This window comes from Oncorhynchus nerka, linkage group LG3, assembly GCF_034236695.1.
Source record: "Oncorhynchus nerka isolate Pitt River linkage group LG3, Oner_Uvic_2.0, whole genome shotgun sequence".
In the NCBI taxonomy this organism is placed as follows: Eukaryota; Metazoa; Chordata; class Actinopteri; order Salmoniformes; family Salmonidae; genus Oncorhynchus; species Oncorhynchus nerka.
Window position 1 is genome coordinate 59,293,945 of NC_088398.1, and position 27,593 is coordinate 59,321,537.

Here is a 27,593-nt window from a genome sequence, read left to right on the forward strand (position 1 = left end):
AGTCGGGGGAGGAGGGAGCGGAGATAGTGAGTGGGACAGAAAGAGAGACGAGGAGGCAGAAAAAAACAAGTCAATCAAAAAGACACCTCAATGCAACTATGGTGATGAGTGAACATACAGACAGTACAGGTGTATGTGGAAGTATGCTGAATAACCTATATGAAGAAACAGCACTTAATTCATCAGCCTCCTTCAGAGAACAGCAACACAGAGACCGAATAGAATAACCCCAAACTGTACATTTATTACCAGTTCCATTCACACCATCAGATATACAAGTCAGAAAAAGCCTCAAGGTCCATCAAAATCAGCACTGACTATGAGTTAAAACACAGCCAACTAATAGTATACAGTAATGGCGAACCAATTGCACTCCAACATAGTCGCTGGCAAGGTTGACATGACAACAGTGAATAAGTTAACGGAGTTAAAAGGAAAATATGGATAGAAACAGATGGACAGTTTGGGGGAAATTGTGGACACTACATCCATGGCTTTTAAATTAAGTCAGAAAAGAAAGTTAACCCTCATTGCTTTAAATTCAACTACAGACATACATCAATCAATGGACAGTAGCAGCACTGCTGGCCTCAAAGTATCAAAGTTCTCATTTAAAGGAATGAGCTTCTAGTACAGTTCACATATTACTGAACACATATCATATTCACTAGCCCTTCAACATAAGACCTCCAGATTAGTCCGTTCTGTAATGTTGCATGTGCAAATGGTTTGTATGTTTAGAAATCATGGATCTTTTCACACCTTGTATTCAGTCCAGGTGCTTGGGAGTAAGAAAGTTCGGTAAAATAAAACTTCCAAACTTCCATCCAATGTACCCTCTTGTGGTTTTAAAATAAGAAACGTAATATATGGCCTGACAGAATAGTACAACAGTTGGGTCAAAAAGTATAGATACTGAACCGTAGTCATGTAACTACCCCAGGGTAAATACACTATATTAGAACGAGAGTAACGTAGAGTGGTAGAGAGGTGCAGTAGTCATGTAACTACCCCAGGGTAAATACACTATATTAGAACGAGAGTAACGTAGAGTGGTAGAGAGGTGCAGTAGTCATGTAACTACCCCAGGGCAAATACACTATATTAGAACGAGAGTAACGTAGAGTGGTAGAGAGGTGCAGTAGTCATGTAACTACCCCAGGGTAAATACACTATATTAGAACGAGAGTAACGTAGAGTGGTAGAGAGGTGCAGTAGTCATGTAACTACCCCAGGGTAAATACACTATATTAGAACGAGAGTAACGTAGAGTGGTAGAGAGGTGCAGTAGTCATGTAACTACCCCAGGGTAAATACACTATATTAGAACGAGAGTAACGTAGAGTGGTAGAGAGGTGCAGTAGTCATGTAACTACCCCAGGGTAAATACACTATATTAGAACGAGAGTAACGTAGAGTGGTAGAGAGGTGCAGTAGTCATGTAACTACCCCAGGGTAAATACACTATATTAGAACGAGAGTAACGTTGAGTGGTAGAGAGGTGCAGTAGTGATGTGATTACTGAACTTCATTTAGTGACAAGTGTGCCGTGTGACATTTTACAGTCTAGTCATAAGTGGTGTGTTTATTAGGTCCAAACCTATACACTGTCTGTTGTGTCGTTGTCTCATGGATGGCATTACTACTGAGCATTGCCATTTCCTTCAAACAGACGTACAGGTGTAAATACAGTTGATATAATGTATCTGAGGAGTCTTGAAGAGACTGACCAATGCAACAAAAAAGCTCCAAGATCCAGCATGATGGAGGAGCTCTACTAGTGCTCTGTGCTTACCTGGACTGGACCCAAACTAGACAAGCTGTATGGAACCAAGAGACCGTATGACCACATGGGGAATCAGTGTGTATGACCCCCATACCACGTGTCTGTGACCCCGGAGGGCATTAAGAAAACGAACAGTCTGACATGACAGGCTTGACTTGACGCATTGGCCAAAGAGTTGTAGAGAGACTTCAGGTAACTTTTGTGTACAAGCTCCAGGATTCTTTTCAACAGTTGGAATGTGCGTTATTGGTGGGGACAGGATACGAATGCATGTGTGTGAGGTTGTGAGTCGGTATTTATTGGAGTTTAATGGTGCGCATCTGCAATCTGTGCATGAATGCAACTGTGTATGAGAATCAGACAGAGGAGAAGAGCACAGAAACAAGAGGTTGAAGAAAAAGAGGTGGATTGGGGAGGAGAAGTGTTGGCACATGCGGAGGGCAGGGCTGAGAGGAGGGCGGGCTTTGACAGGAGATTGACAGGTAGTGTTACGTCAGCTCACTCCAGCTATAGGCCACAAACAGCAGGAGAAGACAGAACATGTGTAACAGGCTCGAGCAAATCAGGTCCCACGGCTGCCATGCTGGAGGCGGAGCCTGGGCCACCTGTGTAGAAGCCTCGGGGGCAGGAGTTGGGTTTGGGACCTCTCCCTGTCTGTCTGAGTCCCGCCCCTCTGTGGGGGTCTCCATGGCGACCAGGGCGCACACGGTGACCCGGATCGGCCGCAGGTGACACTGGATGATGTCATAAGCTGAGCAGAGGGAAGACTGAGGGCCCAAGGAGGAAGAGGAGGAAACATACAAGGTGAATGAAGATGAAAGGAGAAGAAGGAATGAGAGAATGAAAAACGGGGGAAAGAATGATACAGATGGATAAAAGGAAAGGGGTCACAGAGGAACATCGATGGATATTGCACACGAAGAAGAGAAATTCAGTCAGATAGAAGTGGAGGAGAACAATGAGACAGGGAAGAAGAACAGAAAATACCATAGGAAGAAGGAAGAAAATGGGAAGGGAATGCCAGGAAAAGACAAATAAGGGGTAGAGATGCAGAGTAGAGGAAGAGAAGAAAGAGGGAGGGTGGTCCGGCAGGAAAATAGAACAGAGAGAAACAAGGCAGGACGTTAACCGGTGGGAACAGAGATCAAGGTGTATTTATGTGCAGGGCTGCGCAGGCGTGGGTTACCAGGGCGACGTGCAGGGCTGCTTTTTGAGAGAGAGAGCGAGCGTGTGGGTGAGTGTGTGACTTACATTTATAAAACTGAACTCTTGTCTCTTTCAGAAAGCAGGCCATGCTGGGGTGTGGAGCGTTAGGAGCAATGAGGATGCGGGTGGTGTTAGCCAGCTACACCTTCGCTTGCATTCACTAGCATTAGCTTTCAATCCAGCGCAAAGCACCTGTTTCAGTGAGGCAGCGACATTTCAGCCAGCAAGCAGCAGTAGAATCAGCAGCAGGATCACAAGCTGACTAGGGCCAGGTTATACAAGGAGAACCAGACTAGCCACAGCAAGCAAGCAGGTCTAAGGAAGCAGCCAACAGTCTCACTGTTGGTATCGGTACTGCTGTGCATTCTGCTGTACAGTCCCAGCAGGCTACTCAAACAGTGAACAAAAGGCAGCTTTTGTAGTGTGAGGTTTTGACACAGCAGGGCTTACTACATCATGGTAAGAGTCCCACTACCACTGTATGTGTAACCACTGGGTGACAGAAACAGTGGTTATAATTACTGACTATTTACTAAAGGAGAAATCAACACAGTAATGAGTCAGCAGGGTCAATTTGATTCTCACACACGAGCGCACACACACACACACGAGCGCACACACACACACACACGAGCGCACACACACACACACCATCTTTCAGTCAAGTAAATTCTATAACATTTCTGACATGTTTTTCTGCAGGAATGACAGCACACCAGCTCCTGTTAAATTCATTTTTTTTCTTTGGCACTAGCTGGGATCAGAACCGAGCAAGAGCCAGGTCAAAGTTCTAAAGTATAGAGGATGCCCAAAGCCGTAGTGAGAAGCGATGAGGACAGCATAGTCCAGTGCGATGATGATGATGAAGTTTTAATGCAGCTTTAATGCTTGTGTCATCAATGCATCTCTCTCAGAGGAGGAGGAGTAGAGGAGGATGGGAAGGTGATTGGCTAGATGTGCCAGTTCTGGGATCAAACTCTGTGCTCTGACTGGGCAGATTGTTTTGAGGCGATGATTATAAAGTGGTTTGGTCCCGATATCAAATACATATCCTAGAACGGTAATACTGTATAAAATAAATTTGTTGTAGACTTATCAAATGGTCTAGTCTCATCCCAGCACTAGCACCCAGCCTTTCTGACCCTCAATACTAGTGTGTATAGTATCTGTGTTCTATACAGGCTGTGTTCACTGATCCCCAGTCTGCCCTCCCACAACTCGATTCCAAACCCAATGATGCACTATGGCTTTTATTCAAATTCTTAACAGATCGAAGATCAGTTTACCTCAGTTAAATCCTAACCAACAGTGAATCTGAAATACAGTGGCTGATTCAGGATCAATGAGGTACCACTATCTAACAGAAAAGAGGGGGTGTGTCTCACCTCAGGAACGCCCATTTTCCTACAGGCATCCAGGAAGTTCTCTACGTTCCGCCGACACTTGGCCATGCTGAGTTTGGGCTGCGGGGTCACACAGAACGCAGAGCTCAACGGAGACTGTAATTGTCTGTAACAAAAATAAATCACCCATTCCCACTTATTCCTCTTTAACCCCTCATTAACCCCCAAGACGTACCACAGCAGGCGAGGGCACATGGATGCTGACCACGGAGCGTGGGCGAATGTGATTGGCCAGATGGCATAGCACCACCCCGTCCATGAGGGAGGAGCCTAGGTCTTCAGGAAGAGCCACCTTCAGTCTGCTCTCTATGCTCTGAGGAGAGACAAGAGGGGTAAAAACCCACTCACCTTAACACACACACAAACTGAGGACATACTGCTAATACTGGGGAGTTAACTTCCAGAAGCGAGAGAGAAAGAGAGAGAAGCTCTCACGTCTCTGAGTTGTTCCATCAGCTCCAGCTCTTCTCTCAGCTGTTCCATCTTCCTCCTCATGGTGAACTGAGGGTCAACAGACTCCAGGCTCTTATGGGTCCTCAGGAATACTGCCCCCAACATGCAGGAGGAGAGAACAGACGCCATCCATTAGACAGGAAGTCAGTAACTAACACCTACACATATTGTACTGTACATATAGTAATTCACACCCACACTTCACACCCATACAACCACACATACTGTAGCATACATAAATGCATACTGCAATATTCACTGACAAAAACACACTTTCACTTACAAGTGGATGAGTAGCTACTGTTATCGTACACTTGCATAACCCCTTAATCATATCCACTAATGCAGATGCACTCTATAGTGCTGGGCTCTGGGCTGCATTCATTGCCATGGAAACAGTCATCTGCACTGAGGAGTGAATGTGGAAGATTGAGTTTCCTAAAGGCGTTCCACTTAGTCAATCCTGCATACCAACAGATGGCATAGCAAGCCCTCAAGGAACTGATGGAACTGAAGATTCTTATCTTACTGTACATTAAAAGCAGAAGTCTTCTCTCATTGGTATTCTATTCAAATCTCAAATCAGTATTTTAAACTGGGTAAGCACAAAATATGGAAGTCAAAGCTACAGAGAAATGTGTGTGTTTTTTAAACTGTGTGGGAGGAGGAAATGTAATCAGAGTGTGTGTGTGAAAAACAGGCATGGCCTATGATCACATTCTAAAACGTAGGACTGAATCATTTACTAAACCAGTCAGTGGCCTATATTCTAGTCATAAATCTCCCCTGCAACAGCCACCATATACAGCTTAGTGACACACCACATGTTCAGTAGCTCTGCTTTGTGATACACAGTCAGACCACATGAGGGAGCCCAAGAGTCACTGGATAGTTCAACCCATGCTTGGGGAAAAGGGAAGGAGAATGCATTTCTGAAGTATTCACACTAGGCCTTAATAACACGGGCCCATCTGATCATCTCTCACAGGGAAATGGCTCCTTGAGGGGCTATCCAAGGAAGTTAGAGATAAACACATACAGGCCCCATCCAGAAGCATGACTGGCTGATAACTATCAGAGTGGGTAGAGGGGAACAGCGAGGGGCGATCGTCACCCTCCACTTTCGCCATAAAGAGAACAGGATGTTGATCATTAGAGGTTGTAAATGTGGTTAGCAAGAGGTAAGAGTAACATTTAACAATACAACAATGGAAAGAGACATGTTACTTTTCACATAACATTTGGATTTGACATATTTTGGACATCAGAGCAACCTTGAGGAAATCTTATTTGAGTCATAAAAGGATGTTCCTATGATAGGGAAGATATACAAAACCTTGCAGAGCCCATATCCAACTGACAATCTCATAGAAAAAAATAGGAATGATTGGAACCAAGACTTAAAATGACCTGATGTTGACACAAGATGGAGGGAAAGTTGGAGCATAACTAATTAAATTACAGTTAACTAAAATGTATGCTTACTCCAGTCTATAATGTATGGAATGCATTATACAAGAGACACAATTCTCTAATTCTACAGCACAATGGCAGAGGCATTTCTTAAGTGTAAAACTAATAATGACTCAATAATACATGATATCTGGGAATGCTATTAAATCCAAAAGTTGGCTGTCAGAAGTATTACAATGTGAACTGACTTTTAATCCGTCTGTCTGCATATTTCAAGGCATAGCATATGGGGGTGTAGTGAGATACCAAATGGGCTGGACGATTCTTTTGAAATCAATCCAATTCGCTACATTGGAAAAATCTAATGATTTAATATTGAAATATAAAAATGGCATGGGTGACTGAAAAATTATTGGTGCAATTTATGTCCAGGTGGCAAACAATAATGCAGGCACTAGGGATGGGGGGTGAGCATGGGGGTCTGGGCAGATGAGATGTAGTTGTATGGGTGTGTCTTTAAGTTGTTGTTTCTCTGTTTATGTTTGGAGTAAAAATAAATATGAACAAATTATCTACATATACACACAGTACCAGAAAAAGTATGGAAACACATACTCATTCTAGGTTTATCTTTATTTATTACTATTTTCTACATTGTAGAATAATAGTGAAGACATCAAAACTATGAAATAACACATATGGAATAATTTAGTAACCAAAAAAAGTGTTAAACAAATCAAAATATATTTTATGTTTGAGATTCGTCAAAGTAGCCACCCGTTGACAGCTTTGCACACACTGACATTCTCTCAACCAGCTCCGTGAGGTAGTCACCTGGAATGCATAGAAATTAACAGGTATGCCTTGTTAAAAGTTCATTTGTGTAATGTTTTTCCTTCTTAATGCGTTTGAGCCAATCAGTTGTGTTGTGACAAGGTAGGGGTGGTATACAGAAGATAGCCCTATTTGGTAAAAGACCAAGTCCATATTATGGCAAGAACAGCTCAAATAAGCAAAGAGAAACGACAGTCCATCATTACTTTAAGACATGAAGGTCAGTCAATACGGAACATTTCAAGTAAGGAATGGAAGACCCCGAGTTACTGCTGCTGCAGAGGATAAGTTCATTAGACTTACCAGCCTCAGAATTTGCAGCCCAAATAAAAGTTTCACAGAGTTCAAGTAACAGACATCTCAACATCAACTGTTCAGAAGAGACTGCGTGAATCTGGCCTTCATAGTAAAATTGCTGCAAAGAAACCACTACTAAAGGACACCGATAAGAAGAAGAGACTTTGCTTGGGCCAAGAAACTCGAGCAATGGACATTAGACTGGTGGAAACCTGTCCTTTGGTTTGAGGAGTCCAAATGTGAGAATTTTGGTTCCCAACCACTGTGTCTTTTTGAGACGCAGAGTAGGTGAACGGATGATCTCTGCATGTGTGGTTCCCACTGTGAAGCATGGAGGAGGAGGTGTGATGGTGTGGGGGTGCTTTGCTGGTGACACTGCTGTGATTTAAAATTCTAGGCACATTTAACCAGCATGGCTACCACAGCATTCTGCAGCGATACACCATCTCATCTGGTTTGTGCTTAGTGGAACTATCATTTGTTTTTCAACAGGACAATGATCCAAAACACACCTCCAGGCTGTGTACAGGCTATTTGACCAAGAGAGTGATGGAGCGCTGCATCAGACGACATAGCCTCCACAATCACCCGACCTCAACCCATTTGAGATGGTTTGGGATGAGTTGGAACGCAGAGTGAAGGAAAAGCAGCTAAGTGCTCAGCATTTGAGCGAACTCCTTCGTGACTGATGGAAAAGCATTCCAGGTGAAGCTGGTTGAGAGCATGCCAAGAGTGTGCAATGCTGTCATCAAGGCAAAGGGTGGCTATTTGAATCTCAAATATAAAATATATGTTGATGTCACTACATGATTCCATATGTGCTATTTTATAGTTTTGATGGCTTCACTATTATTCTACAATGTAGAATAATAGTAAAAATAAAGAAAAACCCTTGAATGAGTAGGTGTTTTAAAACTTTTGACCGGTAGTGTGTGTGTACACACGTTGGAAGTCACTGAGCTTTTCAGTAAGGCCATTCTACTGCCATTGTTAGTCTATGGAGAGTGCATGGCTGTGCCCTCGATTTTATACACCTGTCAGCAACTGGTGTCCCTGAAATAGCAGAGTCCACTAATTTGAAGGGGTGTCCACATAGTTTTGTATATTTAGTGTATGTGTGTGTATAATAGCAGAGCATTAATTTTTTCCAGAGTAATAGACACAGATTGGGCCTCTGAGTGCACACACTGATTTGTGAGGGGGTCAGAGAAAGAGAGAGAGAGAAAGAGGAATATTGTGTGTCGTGCTTTGAACAACAAACCCAATTTAACCCTGTCTAATGGCCGCCCAGTGGTGTTCTAGCCCAGAAGGAAATCCTGTATCAGAGAGGAAGTCTAAAATCCTGGTTCCTCTCTAGTCAGGGCTGCTACTGTGTGACATCACCGACCCACAGAGAATACAACTGTCAACAGCTGTTGTTGTTTATGAGTTCAAAGGTCAATAAAAACTACTGCACCATACATACATTCAGTATCAGTACAGTCATTCTGCTTCCTTATTCAGCCCTCAAGCATCTACACACAAACAAGTTGTGTAACTGTGCTACCAACGACTGGTGCTGGTGTGACGCTAGACCAGGGCTCTCCAACCCTGTTCCTGGAGAGCTACCCTCCTGTAGGTTCTCACTCCAACCCTGTTCCTGGAGAGCTACCCTCCTGTAGGTTTTGACTCCAACCCTGTTCCTGGAGAGCTACCCTCCTGTAGGTTCTCACTCCAACCCTGTTCCTGGAGAGCTACCCTCCTGTAGGTTCTCACTCCAACCCTGTTCCTGGAGAGCTACCCTCCTGTAGGTTATCACTCCAACCCTGTTCCTGGAGAGCTACCCTCCTGTAGGTTATCACTCCAACCCTGTTTCCGGAGAGCTACCCTCCTGTAGGTTATCACTCCAACCCTGTTCCTGGAGAGCTACCTTCCTGTAGGTTCTCACTCCAACCCTGTTCCTGGAGAGCTACCTTCCTGTAGGTTCTCACTCCAACCCTGTTCCTGGAGAGCTACCCTCCTGTAGGTTTTGACTCCAACCCTGTTCCTGGAGAGCTACCTTCCTGTAGGTTATCACTCCAACCCTGTTCCTGGAGAGCTACCCTCCTGTAGGTTATCACTCCAACCCCGTTCCTGGAGAGCTACCCTCCTGTAGGTTATCACTCCAACCATGTTCCTTGAGAGTTACCCTCCTGTAGGTTTTTGTTCCAACTCCAGTTGTAACTAACCTGATTAATCTTATCAACCATCTAATTATTAGAATTAGGTGTGCCAGATTCGGGTTTGTGTGAAAACCTACAGGACGGTAGCTCTCCAGGAACATGATTGGAGAGACCTGCCCTAGACACACTTGGAGTTGGAATGGTGCCCTTAGACTGGGTTCTGAGAGCTCTTTGGCTGTTAATGAGGTCAGCCACTTGTGATCTCACCTATTGGTTACTGGTGATGTCACCTCCCTGAGGCCTGACCCGTTTACTGGTTAGATCTTCATTGAAAAACAAAGCTATCACCACTGTTCTCACTACTTGGGAATTCCATGACCAATTGTCCAACATTACTGCTCCTTGGAACACTCCTATTTTCTTTCAGGACATTCTTTTTGAATGTCTTTGTTATTATAATCTACCTATTGAACAATTATCATTAGCAACGGGAGAGTGATAAAAAGTGAATGTTGACTTTGAATCCATGCTGATATCATAAAAGCGCACCCTTTGAACAATCATGTAACATGAGTCGCCCTGGGGGAAATGGCTGTCGGCAACTTTCTGTTCCCCTCCTTATGGAAGTGGGATATCCCCAGTGAGACCATTATCTAACAGTTCAAATATTAAACTATAAATACCATGAGCAATAGAAAGGAAGCCAGGGGAGAGGAACAGCAAGGTACTCCGTTCGTACGTACATACTGAGCTGAGTGAGTGAGTGAGTGAGTGAGTGAGTAGACATCAGATATCTCAGTACCCAATCTGCTTTCCCACCAATATCAGTCCTGGCATGAAAGATACTGTGTCTGTGTTTAATTGGTTTTCCAACGGCTATAATGCACTGTTAGGCAGAGCCCGTATCAAAGGGGACTTAATGGAGGGTGGCGTCTGTGTGTGTTGCCAGATCTGGACTGTGGTTGTACTGGGAGTGAACATACGGTCTGATAATGACTGCAGGGGGAATTAACTATTTCTCTCTGTCAAACAGAATGTGGTAATGTCCAGAGCTAGATAAAATACATCTGTATGTATAAATGTGTATGTGCATCAGAGAGCATCTGTGTGTGCGTGTTGTTGGGTGGTCTTGGAACTAGCTTCTGTATAGCAGACCCCCTTCCAATGTCTTCAACCACATTGATGCAGTGGCGTACAGACACATGATTTAACTTTTACCATGTGCAACCACCACCACAACACACTTGCCAACATGAGAACAGATGGAGGGATGGAAAGATGAAGGAAGAGGAGGAGTGTGTGAAGTGTGGAGGCTCTCCTTTGATCCTCTGGGCCTCAGAGTTCTGCAGCGTCACACGCACGCACGCACACACGCACACGCGCGCACACACACAGGGAACGAAGTAATCGAAAACACCCCAAACATGTGGTCCAAGGCACAGATGTGACTGCAAAAGTACAGTGCACACTTTCATCACACTCACCCATGGCTTGGAACGAGTGATAGAGAGAAGATGAGAGATCACAGAGTGTAATAGGTAGAAAGAGTTACAGGTAGAAATATAGAAAAAGGAAACAGTGGGAGAAAGAGTTGAGAGTGAGCGAAAGAAGGAGAGAGAGAGAAACAGGGAGTCACACAATGCAAATGGTTTGCAAACATCTGACTTTGTCTAGTTATGTTTGGTTTCGAGGCCTCCGATTGGCCAATTAGTTGGGAGGAGTGACCTACCACTGCTGTGCATGCCTCCATCGCCTGGTCTAGGGGGAGTGTCTCTATCGATGGACGGGGCCTGTGTGAGGAGGGGGCGGAGACAGAGCGGGGGCGAGCAGGGCAGTGAGGCGGGGGCTAGAGGAAGAGGGGCGGAGGGCAAGGTGGGGCAAGGTATAGGGGGAGAGGCCAAGTAGAACAAGACAGATCCATTCCAAAACCACACCCACCCCCCGAGACACCAGAGAAAGTTCCGGGAAAAATACAGTTTGAATTTTAAAAGACAAGGAAACGAAACAGGCAGCAGCAGTTGATAATCGCATGCAAAGGCAGGTTGGGTTAGATAAAGGGGTGTGAATGGAGGGAGAATTGATGTAAGAGGGGGAGGAAAGGAAGAAACAAAGGAGATGTGAAAGATGCCATGAAGAAGAAAAAATACATAAAAAGAAAATAAATCAATATTAGTGCCATTTCACAATACAGATTTCATGACATGCTGTTAATGGTAGCAGGTAGCCTACAGCTAAATTTGACACGCTACAGCTGTAGCCTACTGTACGTAGCAACTAGCTGGATGGATGCTAGCTCTATTTCTACAAGCAGCATATATCAGATTGTTGTTTCAATGAACCTGCACCCAAAGCCATCTGACCCTGAGCAGTACCAAACAGGTACAGAGGATTTGTAGAGGATTTTTTTTCTCAACTCAGAATCTGTGGACCTGCTCTGTTCCACAGGAGGTAGCTAACCAGTCCTCCAGTTAGTTAGCTAAAAGATGGACGACACCTTGTATGCGTCTTCATCCATAGCCCCTCTTTGGGATTGAGTGCAAAGTACTCACATCCACGCCTTCTAAGCAAACACACATCACTTTTTCCATATTGTTCACACAGCATTACAGAAACATTGTGGGAGCATTGCATGTTAGCCAGGACAGGGCTGGTAGCCTCTACAGCACGGCCCAACTGCTGCTGCTGCTTGACTTGAGCACAGAGGGTGTTATGAGATACCGTCCGTCTCAGAAGTTCTAGTCTGAGGGGAACGAGTTGGGGTAGTTGGGGTGGCGACGGACTCTTGACCATTGGAGGAACTGCCCAGGTCTTTCTTACCTTGGGATAATCTTATAACCCCATAAAAGTAGGATCGAGGTGTGGGAGGATTTGGGGGAGAAGCAGAGTGGATCAAGGGCATCCATGTCTTTATGTTGGAGTGAAAGGATGGATTTAGGGACAGTAGTATCATGTAATTATGGATTGTGGTAGGTATAGAGATGTACCCATCCCTTCACCCACCCACCCATGCCTCTACCCACCCTCCATACTGTGCCATTCCCAGCCTGCACTCACCAGAACGGGGCTTCAGCCCAAAGGCAGGGGTGGTAAACGTGGGACCGCTGCCTGGAACTCTGTCTTCTCCCTGATAGAGAGTCCATGGGAGTACAAACATAAAGGTTAGGGACCCTCTTATCCAGAGAGTATACTTGCATAATACATACACATTGTCCAGGTCTATATGGGTAATTGGGGACAAGACAGCTGGTGTTGAATGTGTGTATATTTGTGACCTCTGTGTGCACTGTGTATGATGTACGTATGCAGGATTTTGATTGGAGCTTGGCGTCCTATACTATGAAACACTAAAGATGACCTCTGAGCTGGCTTAACTAGAGCACAACTCACCCTGTTCCTTTCTCTGACCCTCACCCAGATTGACTAGCATGGCCAGTTGTCCTCTAGCTTGGATTGGTCAATACATCTCATGGGTTGCACAGTATCTAGTGGTTTGGTAATATCAATATTGCTTCAAATCTAATTAGTTGATTGTGCTGAGGTAACTGTTGCTATGACCATGTAGCTCGTATTGGACAGGCTGTCGCTATGTGGTGACAGTGCTGGCTGTGTGCACTGTTCCCAATAGTGGGCCCTGTCTCTCTCTCTCTCTCTCTCTGTGTGTGTGACAACGCTATGGCATTGTTGAAGATTTTTTTTAAAGAATTGACAGACAACAAAGTCTTGTTCTCCTTGTTATGCTGTTGTTCCTCCTCCCTTGGTGCTGGTCTATTTCAACTACAGGGTTGTCAACTCTCCAGCTAGCACTTTTTTAATGACATTAAACCAACTTTTAAGCTCAAAAGCATTTGTTTAGGTCTTTAAAGTGTGTGAGCCAATCCCAGTCTTGCTATGAAGGATGGAAGTTTCTGGGCAACATTTATTGTTATATAATGTATCTGGGCAACAGTTACCATTGTATTGAAGCAGACTGGGGCGGGGTCAAATCCTCATGTTTGTAAACTATTGGTCAACTTCACAAACTAACTATATCGCCATGCTACATACAACACACAACTAAATCTCACACAGTCAACAAAAACATCAACACTACACACAAGCACCTGCCTCAAATAATTCCCTTCATCTACCTCTAGAAGCGTAAACAAAAAGGTAAGATCAAAGTTCGACATTTAAAACAGCAGACCGACACACAGATTTAAAAGGTCATGAGGTGACTAGGTAACAGGATAGAGGTCACACCAGCAAACACAACTACTGGTCACGAGACTGAATCCTAACTTGAGATCAAAGTAAACAAACGTTCAAGCAATCTTGCACTGAAGTCAATGGCAGATTTTTTAGAAAACTCAAGTTACGCACAGATCTTGAGTTAGGATTTGCCCTCTAATGCCCTTAACCACATATCTAGGATCAGCTACCCCTACTATAGCCCTCTGAACTATGTAATACTTCACACAAAAACTGACTTGGGACCAGTGGTTAAGAGCATGAAGTGACCACACACACACACACGGGAAGTCAGAGGCAGGGATTGGCTGGTAAGCCTGAGGGGGGTGGCCATCCATGGCTCGTTACTAGGTTTACCTGGTTGGACATATGTGTCTCATATTGTTGGCATGCAAGCTGGGCCTCCAGCCTGGCCCTCTCTAGAATCAACTCTCGTTTCTTCTGGAACTCAAAGCCACCTTCGGGAGTGTCCCACTAGATAGAACATACCAACCGGTGGAACTTATTTGTAAATCTACTTAGTACACTGTATATACACACAAAAGTATGTGGACACCCCTTCAAATTAGTGGATTCAGCCATTTCAGCCACACCTGTTGCTGACCGGTGTATCAAATCCAGAACACAGCCATTCAATTTCCATAGACAAACGTTGGCCATAGAATGGCCTTACTGAAGAGCTCAGTGACTTTCAAATGTGGCACCGTCATAGCATGCCACCTTTCCAACAAGTCAGTCCGTCAAATGTCTGCCCTGCTAGAGTTGCCCCGCCCCGGTCAAAAGTAACTGCTGTTATTGTGAAGTGGAAACATCTAGAAGAAACAACGGCTCAGCCACAAAGTGGTAGGCCACATAAGCTCACAGAACGGGACCGTTGAGTGCTGAAGCAAGTAGCGCGTAAAAATGGTCTGTTCTAGGTTGCAACACTCATTACCGAAGATCCAATCTGCCCCTGGAAGTTAAGGGAAATCTTAACACTGCATCATACAATTACATTCTAGATGATTCTGTGCTTCCAACTTTGTGGCGACAGGAAGGCCCTTTCCTGTTTCAGCATGACAATGCCCCCTATGCACAAAGTGAGGTCCATACATAAATGGTTGTCGGGATCGGTGTGGAAGAACTTGACTGGCCTGCACAGAGCCCTGACCTTAACCCCATTGAACACATTTGGGGGATGAATTGGAATCCCGACTGCAAGCCAGGCTTAATTGCCCAACATCAGTGCCCGACTTTGGAATAAGATGTTCGACAAGCAGGTGTCCACATACTTTTGGTCATGTAGTGTACATCTACCACAGCAATTCAAGCTTTACTTCACCACAGCTCAAATATGTTATACTACAAACAAGTCATCTTAAGAATATTCAAATACCAACGAGCAGCAGAGCTATATTACAGTAGACAGGAAATTACATCAGAGGAGGAGGAAGGGCAGGACTGCTTGCTCAGGGAGGGAAACTAAAACACACACTAAACCCAGGAGAGGGGTCTTAGTCTAACACAGATGCTACTGATATATTTTACAGTTCGACACAGCCACACACACACCCCTTCACTGCACATAGAGATGATACACATACTCACACAATGGTCATAGTCAGAGTTCATGCAATATTGGTGCTCGTAGGTGTGTGCATTATGCAGTAAAACCATGTGATTCTTATAGGAAAGAGGTCTCACCTTGGGTGTGGTTTGTCCTTCACTGCCTTGGCCGCTGTAGTGAGAGAAGAGAGTGTGAGTAAGACACACACACACACACACACACACACACACACACACACACACACCAGCCTTACTTGAGAGTGTCCTCCAACATGACCATCTCAACAGGGTAGAGCTGAATTCCAGACAGGTCCTCTGTTTCCATATTCACTCTGAGAGCAGAGAGAGAGAAAAAGAGAGGCGTCAAGCATCTACACAGATCTCCATAAGTTTTACCACTCAATGAGTCTCTTTCACCTCCACTGAGACAGCCCCAGAGTTATCCAGTCCCTGTACTGAACTAGATATTCACAGTACCAAGGAAAACAGTCAAGGTAGCCTACCAAACCATTTCTGCTACCATATTCATGCTCGAGAGCAGGAGGGAGCAGCATGCGGTACAGTGTGTGTGCCAATGACTGGGCTCTGAGAGAATTAGACAAATACGGAATAGTAGCTACAAAGACAACATTCTGATATGGCCAAGTGGGACATTTCAATAACAACATTGACCTGAAATATGATTAGATGACACATGGTGGATAATATATTTTACAGATTGAGCATTGGGCTGTGTATGGGAGATTTTACAGATTGAGCATTGGGCTGTGTATGGGAGATTTTACAGATTGAGCATTGGGCTGTGTATGGGAGATTTTACAGATTGAGCATTGGGCTGTGTATGGGAGATTTTACAGATTGAGCATTGGGCTGTGTATGGGACATTTTACAGATTGAGCATTGGGCTGTGTATGGGAGATTTTACAGATTGAGCATTGGGCTGTGTATGGGAGATTTTACAGATTGAGCATTGGGCTGTGTATGGGACATTTTACAGATTGAGCATTGGGCTGTGTATGGGACATTTTACAGATTGAGCATTGGGCTGTGTATGGGAGATTTTGACTGCCTCTATGGGCATATGACAATGAGCCATCTGTTGGGTTGGGGGATGTACTTGTTCTTGTCATAAATGTAACCTCTGACTCAGTAGGGATAACGGTACTCCAAAGTTTTCAATCCAATGTTCCAACGGTACTTCATGTAGAAGATAATAAATTATGATGATAATCATTTCTAGGGGTGTCCCGGTGACTTTATTACCGCCACACCAGCAGTCACGAGTCACCCCCACAGTCCCTGTGACTGTTGGTCACGGTAATCCCATCCAAAACTGCACAATGGAGCTGATAGGTAGCCTACCAAACTAGTTAACGGCAGTTGCAATTTATTAAGCAGTCGCAACTTATTTTTTTATGGTGCACAAGACACCGGTCTGATTCCCACCTGTCTCAGTGGACTAATACATTGCGGCGGCCACAGGGATGGCACAGTCCATCACTCTAATACATGTGATACTGAAATTGTATACAGTTATATGATGTAAAAAATAATGGTGCAACTCCAATAAATCTACACTGAACAAAAATATCAACGCAACATGTAAAGTGTTGGTTCATGAGCTGAAAAAAAGCAGAAATGTTCCATATGCACAAAAAGCTAATTTCTCTCAAATTTTGTGCATAAATTTGTTTACATCCCTGTTAGCGAGCATTTCTCCTTTGCCAATATAATCCATCCACCTGTCTGGTGTGGCATATCAATAGGATGGCATGCTGACCGCAGGAATGTCCACCAGAGCTGTTGCCAGATAATTTAATGTTAATTTCTCTACCATAAGCCGCCTCCAACAACTTTTTAGAGAATTTGGCAGTAGGTCTACCCGGCCTCACAACCACAGACCACTCCAGCCCAGGACCTCCACATCCAGCTTCTTCACATGCGGGATAGTCTGAGTTTCTGTCTGTAATAAAGCCCCTTTGTGAGCTAAACATTTTTTTTTGATTGGCTTGGCCTGACTCCCCAGTGGGTGGGCCTATGCCCTCCAAGGCCACACCCCTGCCCAGTCATGTGAAAACGCATAGATTAGGGCATGATTCCTTATATGATCTGTAACTCTGTAAAATCTTTGAAATTGTTGCTGTTGCGTTTATATATATATATATATATATATATTCGGTCAGTATAATATTATTTTATAACAAATGTGCTTTCTCCCACGTTGGATACGGTCGTTGCCCGCAGTTCAGTGTGCAGTAGAATTGGCGCTTTCCCTATGTTGCTACGTGCATAATAGGAAAAAGTTAACCAGCATGTTTGGATTGAGAACAATTCGGCAGATGCAGCAGCAGCAGAGACGAGGAAACACCCTTGCCTTAGTCTAATTGTCTAAGAAAATTGAGGAGAGAGAAAACCCCAACTTAATTAGGTCTATAATTAATAGCGTAACTGTTAAATGTGCCTGGCTTTATAAATCATCCATATACACTGCTCAAAAAATAAAGGGAACACTTAAACAACAATGTAACTCCAAGTCAATCACAATTCTGTGAAATCAAACTGTCCAATTAGGAAGCAACACTGATTGACAATACATTTCACATGTTGTGCAAATGGTATAGACAACAGGTGGAAATTATAGGCAATTAGCAAGACACCCCCAATAAAGGAGTGGTTCTGCAGGTGGTGACCACAGACCACTTCTTAGTTCCTATGCTTCCTGGCTGATGTTTTGGTCACTTTTGAATGCGGGTGGTGCTTTCACTCTAGTGGTAGCATGAGACGGAGTCTACAACCCACACAAGTGGCTCAGGTAGTGCAGCTCATCCAGGATGGCACATCAATGCGAGCTGTGGCAAGAAGGTTTGCTGTGTCTGTCAGCGTAGTGTCCAGAGCATGGAGGCGCTACCAGGAGAAAGGCCAGTGCATCAGGAGACGTGGAGGAGGCCGTAGGAGGGCAACAACCCAGCAGCAGGACCGCTACCTCCGCCTTTGTGCAAGGAGGAGCACTGCCAGAGCCCTGCAAAATGACCTCCAGCAGGCCACAAATGTGCATGTGTCTGCTCAAACGGTCAGAAACAGACTCCATAAGGGTGGTATGAGGGCCCGACGTCCACAGGTGGAGGTTGTGCTTACAGCCCAACACCGTGCAGGACGTTTGGCATTTGCCAGAGAACACCAAGATTGGTAAATTTGCCACTGGCGCCCTGTACTCTTCACAGATGAAAGCAGGTTCACACTGAGCACATGTGACAGAGTCTGGAGACGCCGTGGAGAACGTTCTGCTGCCTGCAACATCCTCCAGCATGACCGGTTTGGCGATGGGTCAGTCATGGTGTGGGGTGGCATTTCTTTGGGGGGCCGCACAGCCCTCCATGTGCTCGCCAGAGGTAGCCTGACTGCCATTAGGTACCGAGATGAGATCCTCAGACCCCTTGTGAGACCATATGCTGTTGCGGTTGGCTCTGGGTTCCTCCTAATGCAAGACAATGCTAGACATCATGTGGCTGGAGTGTGTCAGCAGTTCCTGCAAGAGGAAGGCATTGATGCTATGGACTGGCCCGCCCGTTCCCCAGACCTGAATCCAATTGAGCACATTTACATTTACATTTAAGTCATTTAGCAGACGCTCTTATCCAGAGCGACTTACAAATTGGTGCTTTCACCTTATGACATCCAGTGGAACAGCCACTTTACAATAGTGCATCTAGGTCTTTTAAGGGGGGAGGGGGAGAAGGATTACTTTATCCTATCCTAGGTATTCCTTAAAGAGGTGGGGTTTCAGGTGTCTCCGGAAGGTGGTGATTGACTCCGCTGTCCTGGCGTCGTGAGGGAGTTTGTTCCACCATTGGGGGGCCAGAGCAGCGAACAGTTTTGACTGGGCTGAGCGGGAACTGTACTTCCTCAGTGGTAGGGAGGCGAGCAGGCCAGAGGTGGATGAACGCAGTGCCCTTGTTTGGGTGTAGGGCCTGATCAGAGCCTGGAGGTAGTGAGGTGCCGTTCCCCTCACAGCTCCGTAGGCAAGCACCATGGTCTTGTAGCGGATGCGAGCTTCAACTGGAAGCCAGTGGAGAGAGCGGAGGAGCGGGGTGACGTGAGAGAACTTGGGAAGGTTGAACACCAGACACATCTGGGACATCATGTCTCGCTCCATCCACCAACGCCACGTTGCACCACAGACTGTCCAGGAGCTGTAGGCCTAAGCTGTAGGCCTAAGATGTAGGCCTAAGAGCATGTCCTGTTTAATCTTAATACCATAACTTACTTAGGCCTATATTTCAATATATAGGCTACTGTATCAATCAATCATTAATTTGTTCATGCCATCGCACAGCATACGAGACATGCAATCAAGCATTTTAGTTTTAAAAAATGAACAAAAGGAGCTGCCTAAACAATAAATAAACCGCAATTCCCAAATGCATGCAAATGTGTTTAGTCTGCTTTTTCCCCGTTAGAACAGCGTCTCTGGTACACATATTTAGTGTTGTCTAAACTGTTCCAAATGGCCAGAAACAAAATACTATTGTAATCTAACAGCAACATAACTCACAACACTTTCTGCTATACCCTCCTTTATCTTGATCTCCAGTAGTTTCTACAACTAAGTAAAATGTCTTCAATAGATCCGACTTCACCTTTCCCTCCTGAGCAACCAGTAAACATTCACCCGTTTCAAGTTGCTTTCACGTCCTCCACATCCATTTTGCTGGCGACATTACTGTGCTTGGAGTTTGTTATAACCAATTTATTGATGTGATTATGATAGGCTCTAGGTCAGGCCCTATTGGTCACATGTATGCAACTCTTAAATATTTCACGTAAAGAGAGCAAGGGTTGAGTGAACAGGGATTGTATTTCATAAACAAATTAGGGATTTGGGTAACAGAACTTGTCAGTCAGAAACAAGTAAGAAACTAAATGGCTACACTGGCTTCCTGTTAAGGCTAGGGCTGATTTCAAGGTTTTACTGCTAACCTACAAAGCATTACATGGACTTGTTCCTACCAATCTCTTCGATTTGGTCCTGCCGTACATACCTACACGTACGCTACAGGTCACAAGACGCAGGCCTCCTTATTGTCCCTAGAATTTCTAAGCAAACAGCTGGAGGCAGGGCTTTCTCCTTCCATGTGAGAGAGACTCAGATTTTGTCTCAACCTTTAAGTCTTTATTGAAGACTCATCTCTTCAGTAGGTCCTATGATTGAGTGTAGTCTGGCCCAGGGGTGCGAAGGTGAACGGAAAGGCGAACCCGCCCTTGCCGTCTCTGCCTGGCCGGCTCCCCTCTCTCCGCTGAGATTCTCTGCATCTGACCCCATTACGGGGGCTTAATCCCTGACTTACGAGTGCTCTTCCATGCCATACCTAGGAGGGGTGCGACACTTGACGGACGTGATCTTCCTGTCTGGATTTGCTCCCCCTCGGGCTGTGCGGTGGAGGGGATCTTTGTGGGCTATACTCAGCCTTGTCTCAGGGTAGTAAGTTGGTGGTCTGTTGATATCCCTCTAGTGGTGTGGGGGCTGTGCTTTGGCAAAGTGGGTGGGGTTATAGCCTGGCTGATAGACCCTATCCGGGGATATTGTCGGACAGGGCCACAGTGTCCACCCCCCGTCTCAGCCTCCACTATCCACTTTTATTGAACCTTTATTTAACTAGGCTAGTCAGATTTAGTCACATTCTTATTTTACAACGATGGCCTACCACGACCAAACCCTCACCTAACCCGTACAACACTGGGCCAATTGTGCACCTACTTATGGGACTCCCGATCAAGGCCGGTTGTGATACACCCCGGGATCGAACCCGGGTCTGTAGTGACACCTCTAGCACTGAGAGGTAGACCGCTGTGCCACTCGAGAGCCTGCATCTATGCTGCAATAGTCTATGTGCCGGGGGGCTAGGGTCAGTGGGTTATATCTGGTGTCCTGTGTGAATTTAAGTATGCTCCCTCTAATTATATATTCCTCCCCTCCCGGAAGACCTGAGCCCTAGGACCAAGCCTCAGGACTACCTAGCCTGATGACTCATGGCTGTCCCCAGTCCACCTAGTCGTTCTGCTGCTTCAGTTTAAACTATTCTGTCTGTGGCAATGGAACCCTGACCTGTTTACCGGACGTGCTTCCTTGTCCCAGACCTGCTAAAACCACTGATTATTATTTGACCGTGCTGGTCATCTATCTATCTATCTTGAAGAACAATCTGGTCTTAATGGCCGTGTACTCTTATAATCTCCACCCGGCACATCCAGAAGAGGACTGGCCACCCCTTAGAGCCTGGTTCCTCTCTAGGTTCCTTCCTAGGTTCCTGCCTTTCTAGGGAGTTTTTCTTAGCCACCATGCTTCTACATCTACATTGCTTGCCGTTTGGGGTTTAGGCTGGGTTTCTGTATAAGCACTTGTGACGTCTGCTGATGTAAAAAGGGCTTTAAAAATACATTTGATTGATGTTGAAGCTTCAGCACGGACAGCGCAATAAACACTCGGTGTGCTGTGGAACCTTTTCTCTGCAGTGGGGAGGAGAGTGAGACAACATGCGCCAGGTCACATAGGCACTTGCTGTCATTTATTTTTTACACTGTGACCATCGGCTCTTTCCGGAGTCATTTGTGAGTCTTAATTATTTAATCAAATAGTGTGCTTAAAGCATCAGACAAGCTCAGTACATATGTAGTTGATTTTATTCAAACATATAGGGTGTGTCTATATATATTAGAGGTCCTGTTCCAAAATAGACACGGAAAAGTCCAGAACCCAAGATGCATAAATACATTTTTAAAACCTGTTCCGGAAGAACAACCAGAACCATCCCCTTATGGACCCGGTCTGATCCGAGTGAGAGAAGCAGCAGAAAAGCCCATTGTTTTGCCATTTTATTAAACCGGAGCCATGGAGAAAAGGGAGAGAGGGAGACGCACAGAGCAAGCAGCTCTAGGCTATAGGGAGTGGAGGCCGTACAGTGTGTGTGTGTGAATGTGTGTAAGACACCGGAGCAGGCACAGAGGGAGAGACCGCAACCGCTGTTAACTCCCACTAGACTAACTTATTGCTAGTTATTTATCATCCCATCCGATTACATAGTACCTGTCTTGACTGCATCAAATCAAGAGGATTTAGCCAACTAGGCTAACCATAATGTTACTGAGCTTCTCACCGTCCTACAGTTAGTCTACACATAACAACAACTCCATTCGGATTATAGACTAAATAGCAGTTTACCTGTAGGCTTTAGGTCTTTCTCATTTCAGTTTTAATTCTGCCATTTTAATTCCATCTCCCATTGATTAGATATACCCTAACTTGCTTGCTATACAAGATGAGCAGCAATATAATTGTCTCTCTCTGGAAGCGCAAGGATCAGAGGGCATGCCTTTTTTTGCTAATTTTTCCATATGATCAATATAGAGCCCCATCATGCAGCCCATATGTTTAGACTTCTAAGACATTCTCAAGTTTATAAGCCTATCACAACTAAATAAATAACAGTTGTATTGTGATAGTGTAGGCTACTGCATATTACATGGATTTTTCTAACTTGTAAAAACATTTCTAAAGGCGTGCATCAACAGCTTGTATGCACATAAGCCTGGAGGTACTAAACATGTTTATGTTAAGTATCATAATGGTGCCCACCTGTTAGGGTCTTGTAGTAGCTCCACAGCCTCCTTCAGCTGGTTGATCATGGCAATGTGTGTTCCTTCTGTGACCTTTGACCTATGGGCCAGGAAACAGGAAGTGAGTCATCTTGTTTACAATTCAGAACCACGTTTCACCAAGACATAATATTTTTGGAAGATGACAACATTCACATGAAGAATATTTTAAATGCTAACCTAATGTTGCCCTGGTATAGATATCAAAGGCACAACCAAAATACATCATGTGGTTTGTAGCAGAACACACATAGCTTTGCTGTGGCAAGAAAATAGTATGGTGATGGTCTGTTTAAATAAAGAGCATTTCTCCAAGCCTCTTTTTGGGCCACATTCGACAGCGTGGGTCTAAGAAAACAGCGACCACAGTATAGAAGAGCCAAGAACAACTTGGGAGGAGCACGGCTTCTTAAAAAACACCAAAGACCTTTCTACATTGGCCTAGGGTAAAGAGCTGAGAGTGTACACCAATCAATGTGAATACAGATGGACAAAGACTACTACTGCCTATCGATGCATAAAGACAAAAATAACACCTTATACTGTAGCCCAGAGAGAGAAAGAGAGAGAGAGAAAGGACAGAAACAGACCAACACAGACACACCCACTACAGTGAACAGAGAGAGGGGTGTAAAAAGGAGAGAACTGGATGGATGACGAGATGAAAGACGGATGGATGGAGGGATACTCACGTCTGTTCAGAGGCCCAGTGTGTTTCTTCTTCTATCCTGAGGGGCTCGTCGTAGTCTGCCGCCCGTCCCTGCACGAGCAGGAATACACACACACCGAGTTACACACACGCGACATCAGCTGCAGTCAGGTCATATGATCCAGAGGACCAGCCAGCTATTGGTTGCGGTTCAACATTACCGTCACTAGACTTTTTCATAGTGAGTGAGAGAGTGAATAAGCAGGCCAGTATGCCACCTCTCACACTCCCCCTCCCTCGTTCAAAGATCTGCTGACACAATCCACACAGGGTTGAAGATGAGACCACCCTATCAATTCAATTCAAGGGCTCTATTGGCATGGGAAACATGTTTATATTGACAAAGCAAGTGAAATAGATAAACAATAGTGGAATAAACCAGAAATTAACAGTAAATATTACACTCACAAGTCTCAAATGTCATTAAGTTTCAAATGTCATTATGGCTAAGTACAGTGTTTATACCTCGCTGTCACACGCCCATGGGACTGCAGGGGAGGGAGGTGAGAGAGATAGAGAATAAAAGACGGAGAATAGTGGGAATAGTAATCAAGAGTTCCAGGAGTTTTTCCTGACCCTAATCTGAAGATATCATCCATACTGGCCTAATGAGATGACTGAGATATCATCCATACTGGCCTAATGAGATGACTGAGATATCATCCATACTGGCCTAATGAGATGACTGAGATATCATCCATACTGGCCTAATGAGATGACTGAGATATCATCCATACTGGCCTATTGAGTTTAGAGGTCGACCGATTAATTAGGTTAATCAAGTTTTCATAACAATCGCCGATATAAAAAAAATATATACATATTTATATTTTTGAATACCTTTATTTAACTAGGCAAGTTAGTTAAGAACACATTCTTATTTTCAATGACGGCCTAGGAACGGTGGGTTAACTGCCTCGTTCAGGGGCAGAACGACAGATTTTCACCTTGTCAGCTCGGGGGATCCAATCTTGCAACTTTACAGTTAAATAGTCCAACGCAATAACGACCTGCCTCTCTCCTTGCATTCCACAAGGAGACTGTTGCGCGAATGCAGTAAGCCAAGGTAAATTGCTAGCTAGCATTAAACTTATCTTATAAAAACAAATCAATCATAATCACTAGTTACATGGTTGATGATATTACTAGATATTATCTAGCGTGTCCTGCGTTGCATATAATCTGACTGAGCATACAAGTATCTAAGTATCTGACTGAGCGGTGGTAGGCAGAAGCAGGCTCGTAAACATTCATTCAAACAGCACTTTCGTGCGTTTTGCCAGCAGCTCTTTGTTGTGTGTCAAGCATTGCGCTGTTTATGACTTCAAGCCTATCAACTCCCGAGATGAGGCTGGTGTAACCGAAGTGAAATGGCTAGCTAGTAAGCGCGCGATAATAGCGTTTCAAACATCACTCGCTCTGAGCCTTCTAGTAGTTGTTCCCCTTGCTCTGCATGGGTAACGCTGCTTCGATGGTGGCTGTTGTCGTTGTGTTGCTGGTTCGAGCCCAGGGAGGAGTGAGGAGAGGGACGGAAGCTATACTGTTACACTGGCAATACTAAAGTGCCTATAAGAACATCTAATAGTCAAAGGTTAATGAAATACAAATGGTATAGAGGGAAATAGTCCTATTATTCCTATAATAACTACAACCTAAAACTTCTTACCTGGGAATATTGAAGACTCATGTTAAAAGGAACCACCAGCTTTCATATGATCTCATGTTCTGAGCAAGGAACTGAAACGTTAGCTTTCTTACATAGCACATATTGCACTTTTACTTTCTTCTCCAACACTTTGTTTTTGCATTATTTAAACCAAATTGAACATGTTTCATTATTTACTTGAGGCTAAATAGATTTTTATTGATGTATTATATTAAGTTAAAATAAGTGTTCATTCAGTATTGTTGTAATTATCATTATTACAAATAAATAAATACAAATCATCCGATTAATCGGTATCGGCGTTGAAAAATCATAATCGGTCGACCTCTAATTGAGATGACTGGGATATCATCCATACTGGCCTATTGAGATGACTGAGATATCATCCATACTGGCCTATTGAGATGACTGAGATATCATCCATACTGGCCTATTGAGATGACTGAGATATCAATATATCATGATCTAAATTGCAATCTAAATGATTACTGAAGATTCATATTCCATCCATATGCATTAACGTTACAGTATCATTAAGGGCCATTAATCAAGCCTACCGGCCATCCAAAGGTCTTCACCAAGAGTTTATGGATAAAAGTGTGATCGGTTAAACAGTACTGGGGTCATAGAGAACGAATGTAATATACATGAGACTGGAAGTTTGAACACATCAGCTCCACTTTTCATTCTGTTAAAAACACCAATCCTTTCATTATTTACAGCACGGCCATTTCCCCATGGGTCTTTGACAATACAGACAGCCTTAATGATGCACATTATCATCCTTAGTAACAGCTCCAGAGTCCGTCTAGACATCTAGCTCATAATGGATGATGCTGAGACCCAGGTAGAAAAAGTTGACCCAAAATCACCTATTAAAGGAGTAGTTCACCCCAAATGTCAAAATGTATGAATTCAACAAGTTGCTCACCTAATTAACTTTAGACCAAATCTTTCAGGGAGTGAGTGAGTGCGAGAGAGAGAGAATGGCCTTGCCTTGATGTAGCTGACAAAGCAGTTGCTGAGAGCAGAAGAGTCTCTGTAGCCAAACTGTTCCTTCAGGGCCTCAGTGGGGCTCTCCTCTATCAGTCGCACCCCGTCCGCTACAGGGGGCAGAGATCGAGGTCAGAGATCAATGGAAAGAATGTCACAGTTCAAAGGCTGTACTGTATAGAGACACTGTCCCTTATAATATATATATATATAGGTTGAGAATATAGTGTTTGATCGTTCGCTTATGAGATTTGGGTGGATAGTGAAACAACATTACACTCCCCTCCGTATGTATTTGGACAATGAATATTTATGTTTTTATATGTCAGCATTGGACTTGTATTAAAATGTACAGAAGGTGACAGTACAGTATTTGAGGGTATTTTCATGCATATCTGTTTAACCATTCATAACTCTTTTTAAAAAATGTTTATAAACAATGCATGAGAAGACTTTGCCTTTGTTCGTTAATTAAGATGTGCAGAGTGAATACGTGGTCTGTGCAGGGTGAATATGTGGTCTGTGGTACGGTAATTTGGTAAAAAGCCAATTTGACATGGCTCAGTACATTGTTTTCGCTGAGGAAATGTACGAGTCTGCTGTTAAGGCAAAGCTCACTCTCTCGCATCCATCCGAGCTCTGCTAATATAACAGCCCAGATAGTCTGAGGTAGCTGTATTGTCCTCTCTGCTACACTTTTCCACAGGATGGATGAGTCCACCATGTTGCATTTTTCCAATAAATTATAGGGCTTAGTGACTAAAAGGTGACGGCTCTCATCTCATCTGAGTCAGTCTGATCAAGCCTGCCATTTAACACAAACTCAGCAAAATAAAGAAACGTCCTCACTGTCAACTGCGTTTATTTTCAGCAAACTTAACATGTGTAAATATTTGTATGAACATAACAAGATTCAACAACTGAGACTTAAACTGAACAAGTTCCACAGACATGTGACTAACAGAAATTGAATAATGTGTCCCTGAGCAAAGGGGGGGGGTCAAAATCAAAAGTAAGTCAGTATCTGGTGTGGCCACCAGCTGCATTAAGTACTGCAGTGTATCTCCTCCTCATGGACTGCACCATATTTGCCAGTTCTTGCTGTGAGATGTTATCCCACTCTTCCACCAAGGCATCTGCAAGTTCCAGGACATTTCTGGGGGGAATGGCCCTAGCCCTCACCCTCCGAGGGCTAGGGCCATCACCCTCCGAGGGCTAGGGCCTTCACCCTCCGAGGGCTAGGGCCTTCACCCTCCGAGGGCTAGGGCCT

At 44.4% G+C, this 27,593-nt stretch overlaps 1 protein-coding gene across 6 annotated transcripts in view; it reads right to left on the reverse strand.

Moving 5' to 3' along the window:
* Nucleotides 1-27,593, reverse strand: part of lrch1 (leucine-rich repeats and calponin homology (CH) domain containing 1) — a 107,050-nt gene that overhangs the window by 3,209 nt on the left and 76,248 nt on the right. The window contains exons 9-20 of one of the 6 annotated variants that reach the window (XM_029637896.2): nucleotides 26,327-26,433; nucleotides 23,648-23,715; nucleotides 22,936-23,016; nucleotides 15,560-15,637; nucleotides 15,444-15,477; nucleotides 14,118-14,234; nucleotides 12,588-12,657; nucleotides 11,263-11,379; nucleotides 4,831-4,940; nucleotides 4,571-4,708; nucleotides 4,378-4,455; nucleotides 220-2,553 (exon numbers count right to left, since the gene is read on the reverse strand). In XM_029637896.2, coding sequence (XP_029493756.1) covers nucleotides 2,275-2,553; nucleotides 4,378-4,455; nucleotides 4,571-4,708; nucleotides 4,831-4,940; nucleotides 11,263-11,379; nucleotides 12,588-12,657; nucleotides 14,118-14,234; nucleotides 15,444-15,477; nucleotides 15,560-15,637; nucleotides 22,936-23,016; nucleotides 23,648-23,715; nucleotides 26,327-26,433 — 1,277 coding nt within the window. In that variant the 3' untranslated portion in view covers nucleotides 220-2,274. Of the gene's footprint in view, nucleotides 1-219; nucleotides 2,554-4,377; nucleotides 4,456-4,570; nucleotides 4,709-4,830; nucleotides 4,941-11,262; nucleotides 11,380-12,587; nucleotides 12,658-14,117; nucleotides 14,235-15,443; nucleotides 15,478-15,559; nucleotides 15,638-22,935; nucleotides 23,017-23,647; nucleotides 23,716-26,326; nucleotides 26,434-27,593 lie in introns of those variants that run through there. The other 5 variants (XM_029637923.2, XM_029637913.2, XM_029637905.2 and 2 more) reach the window with 5 other exon arrangements.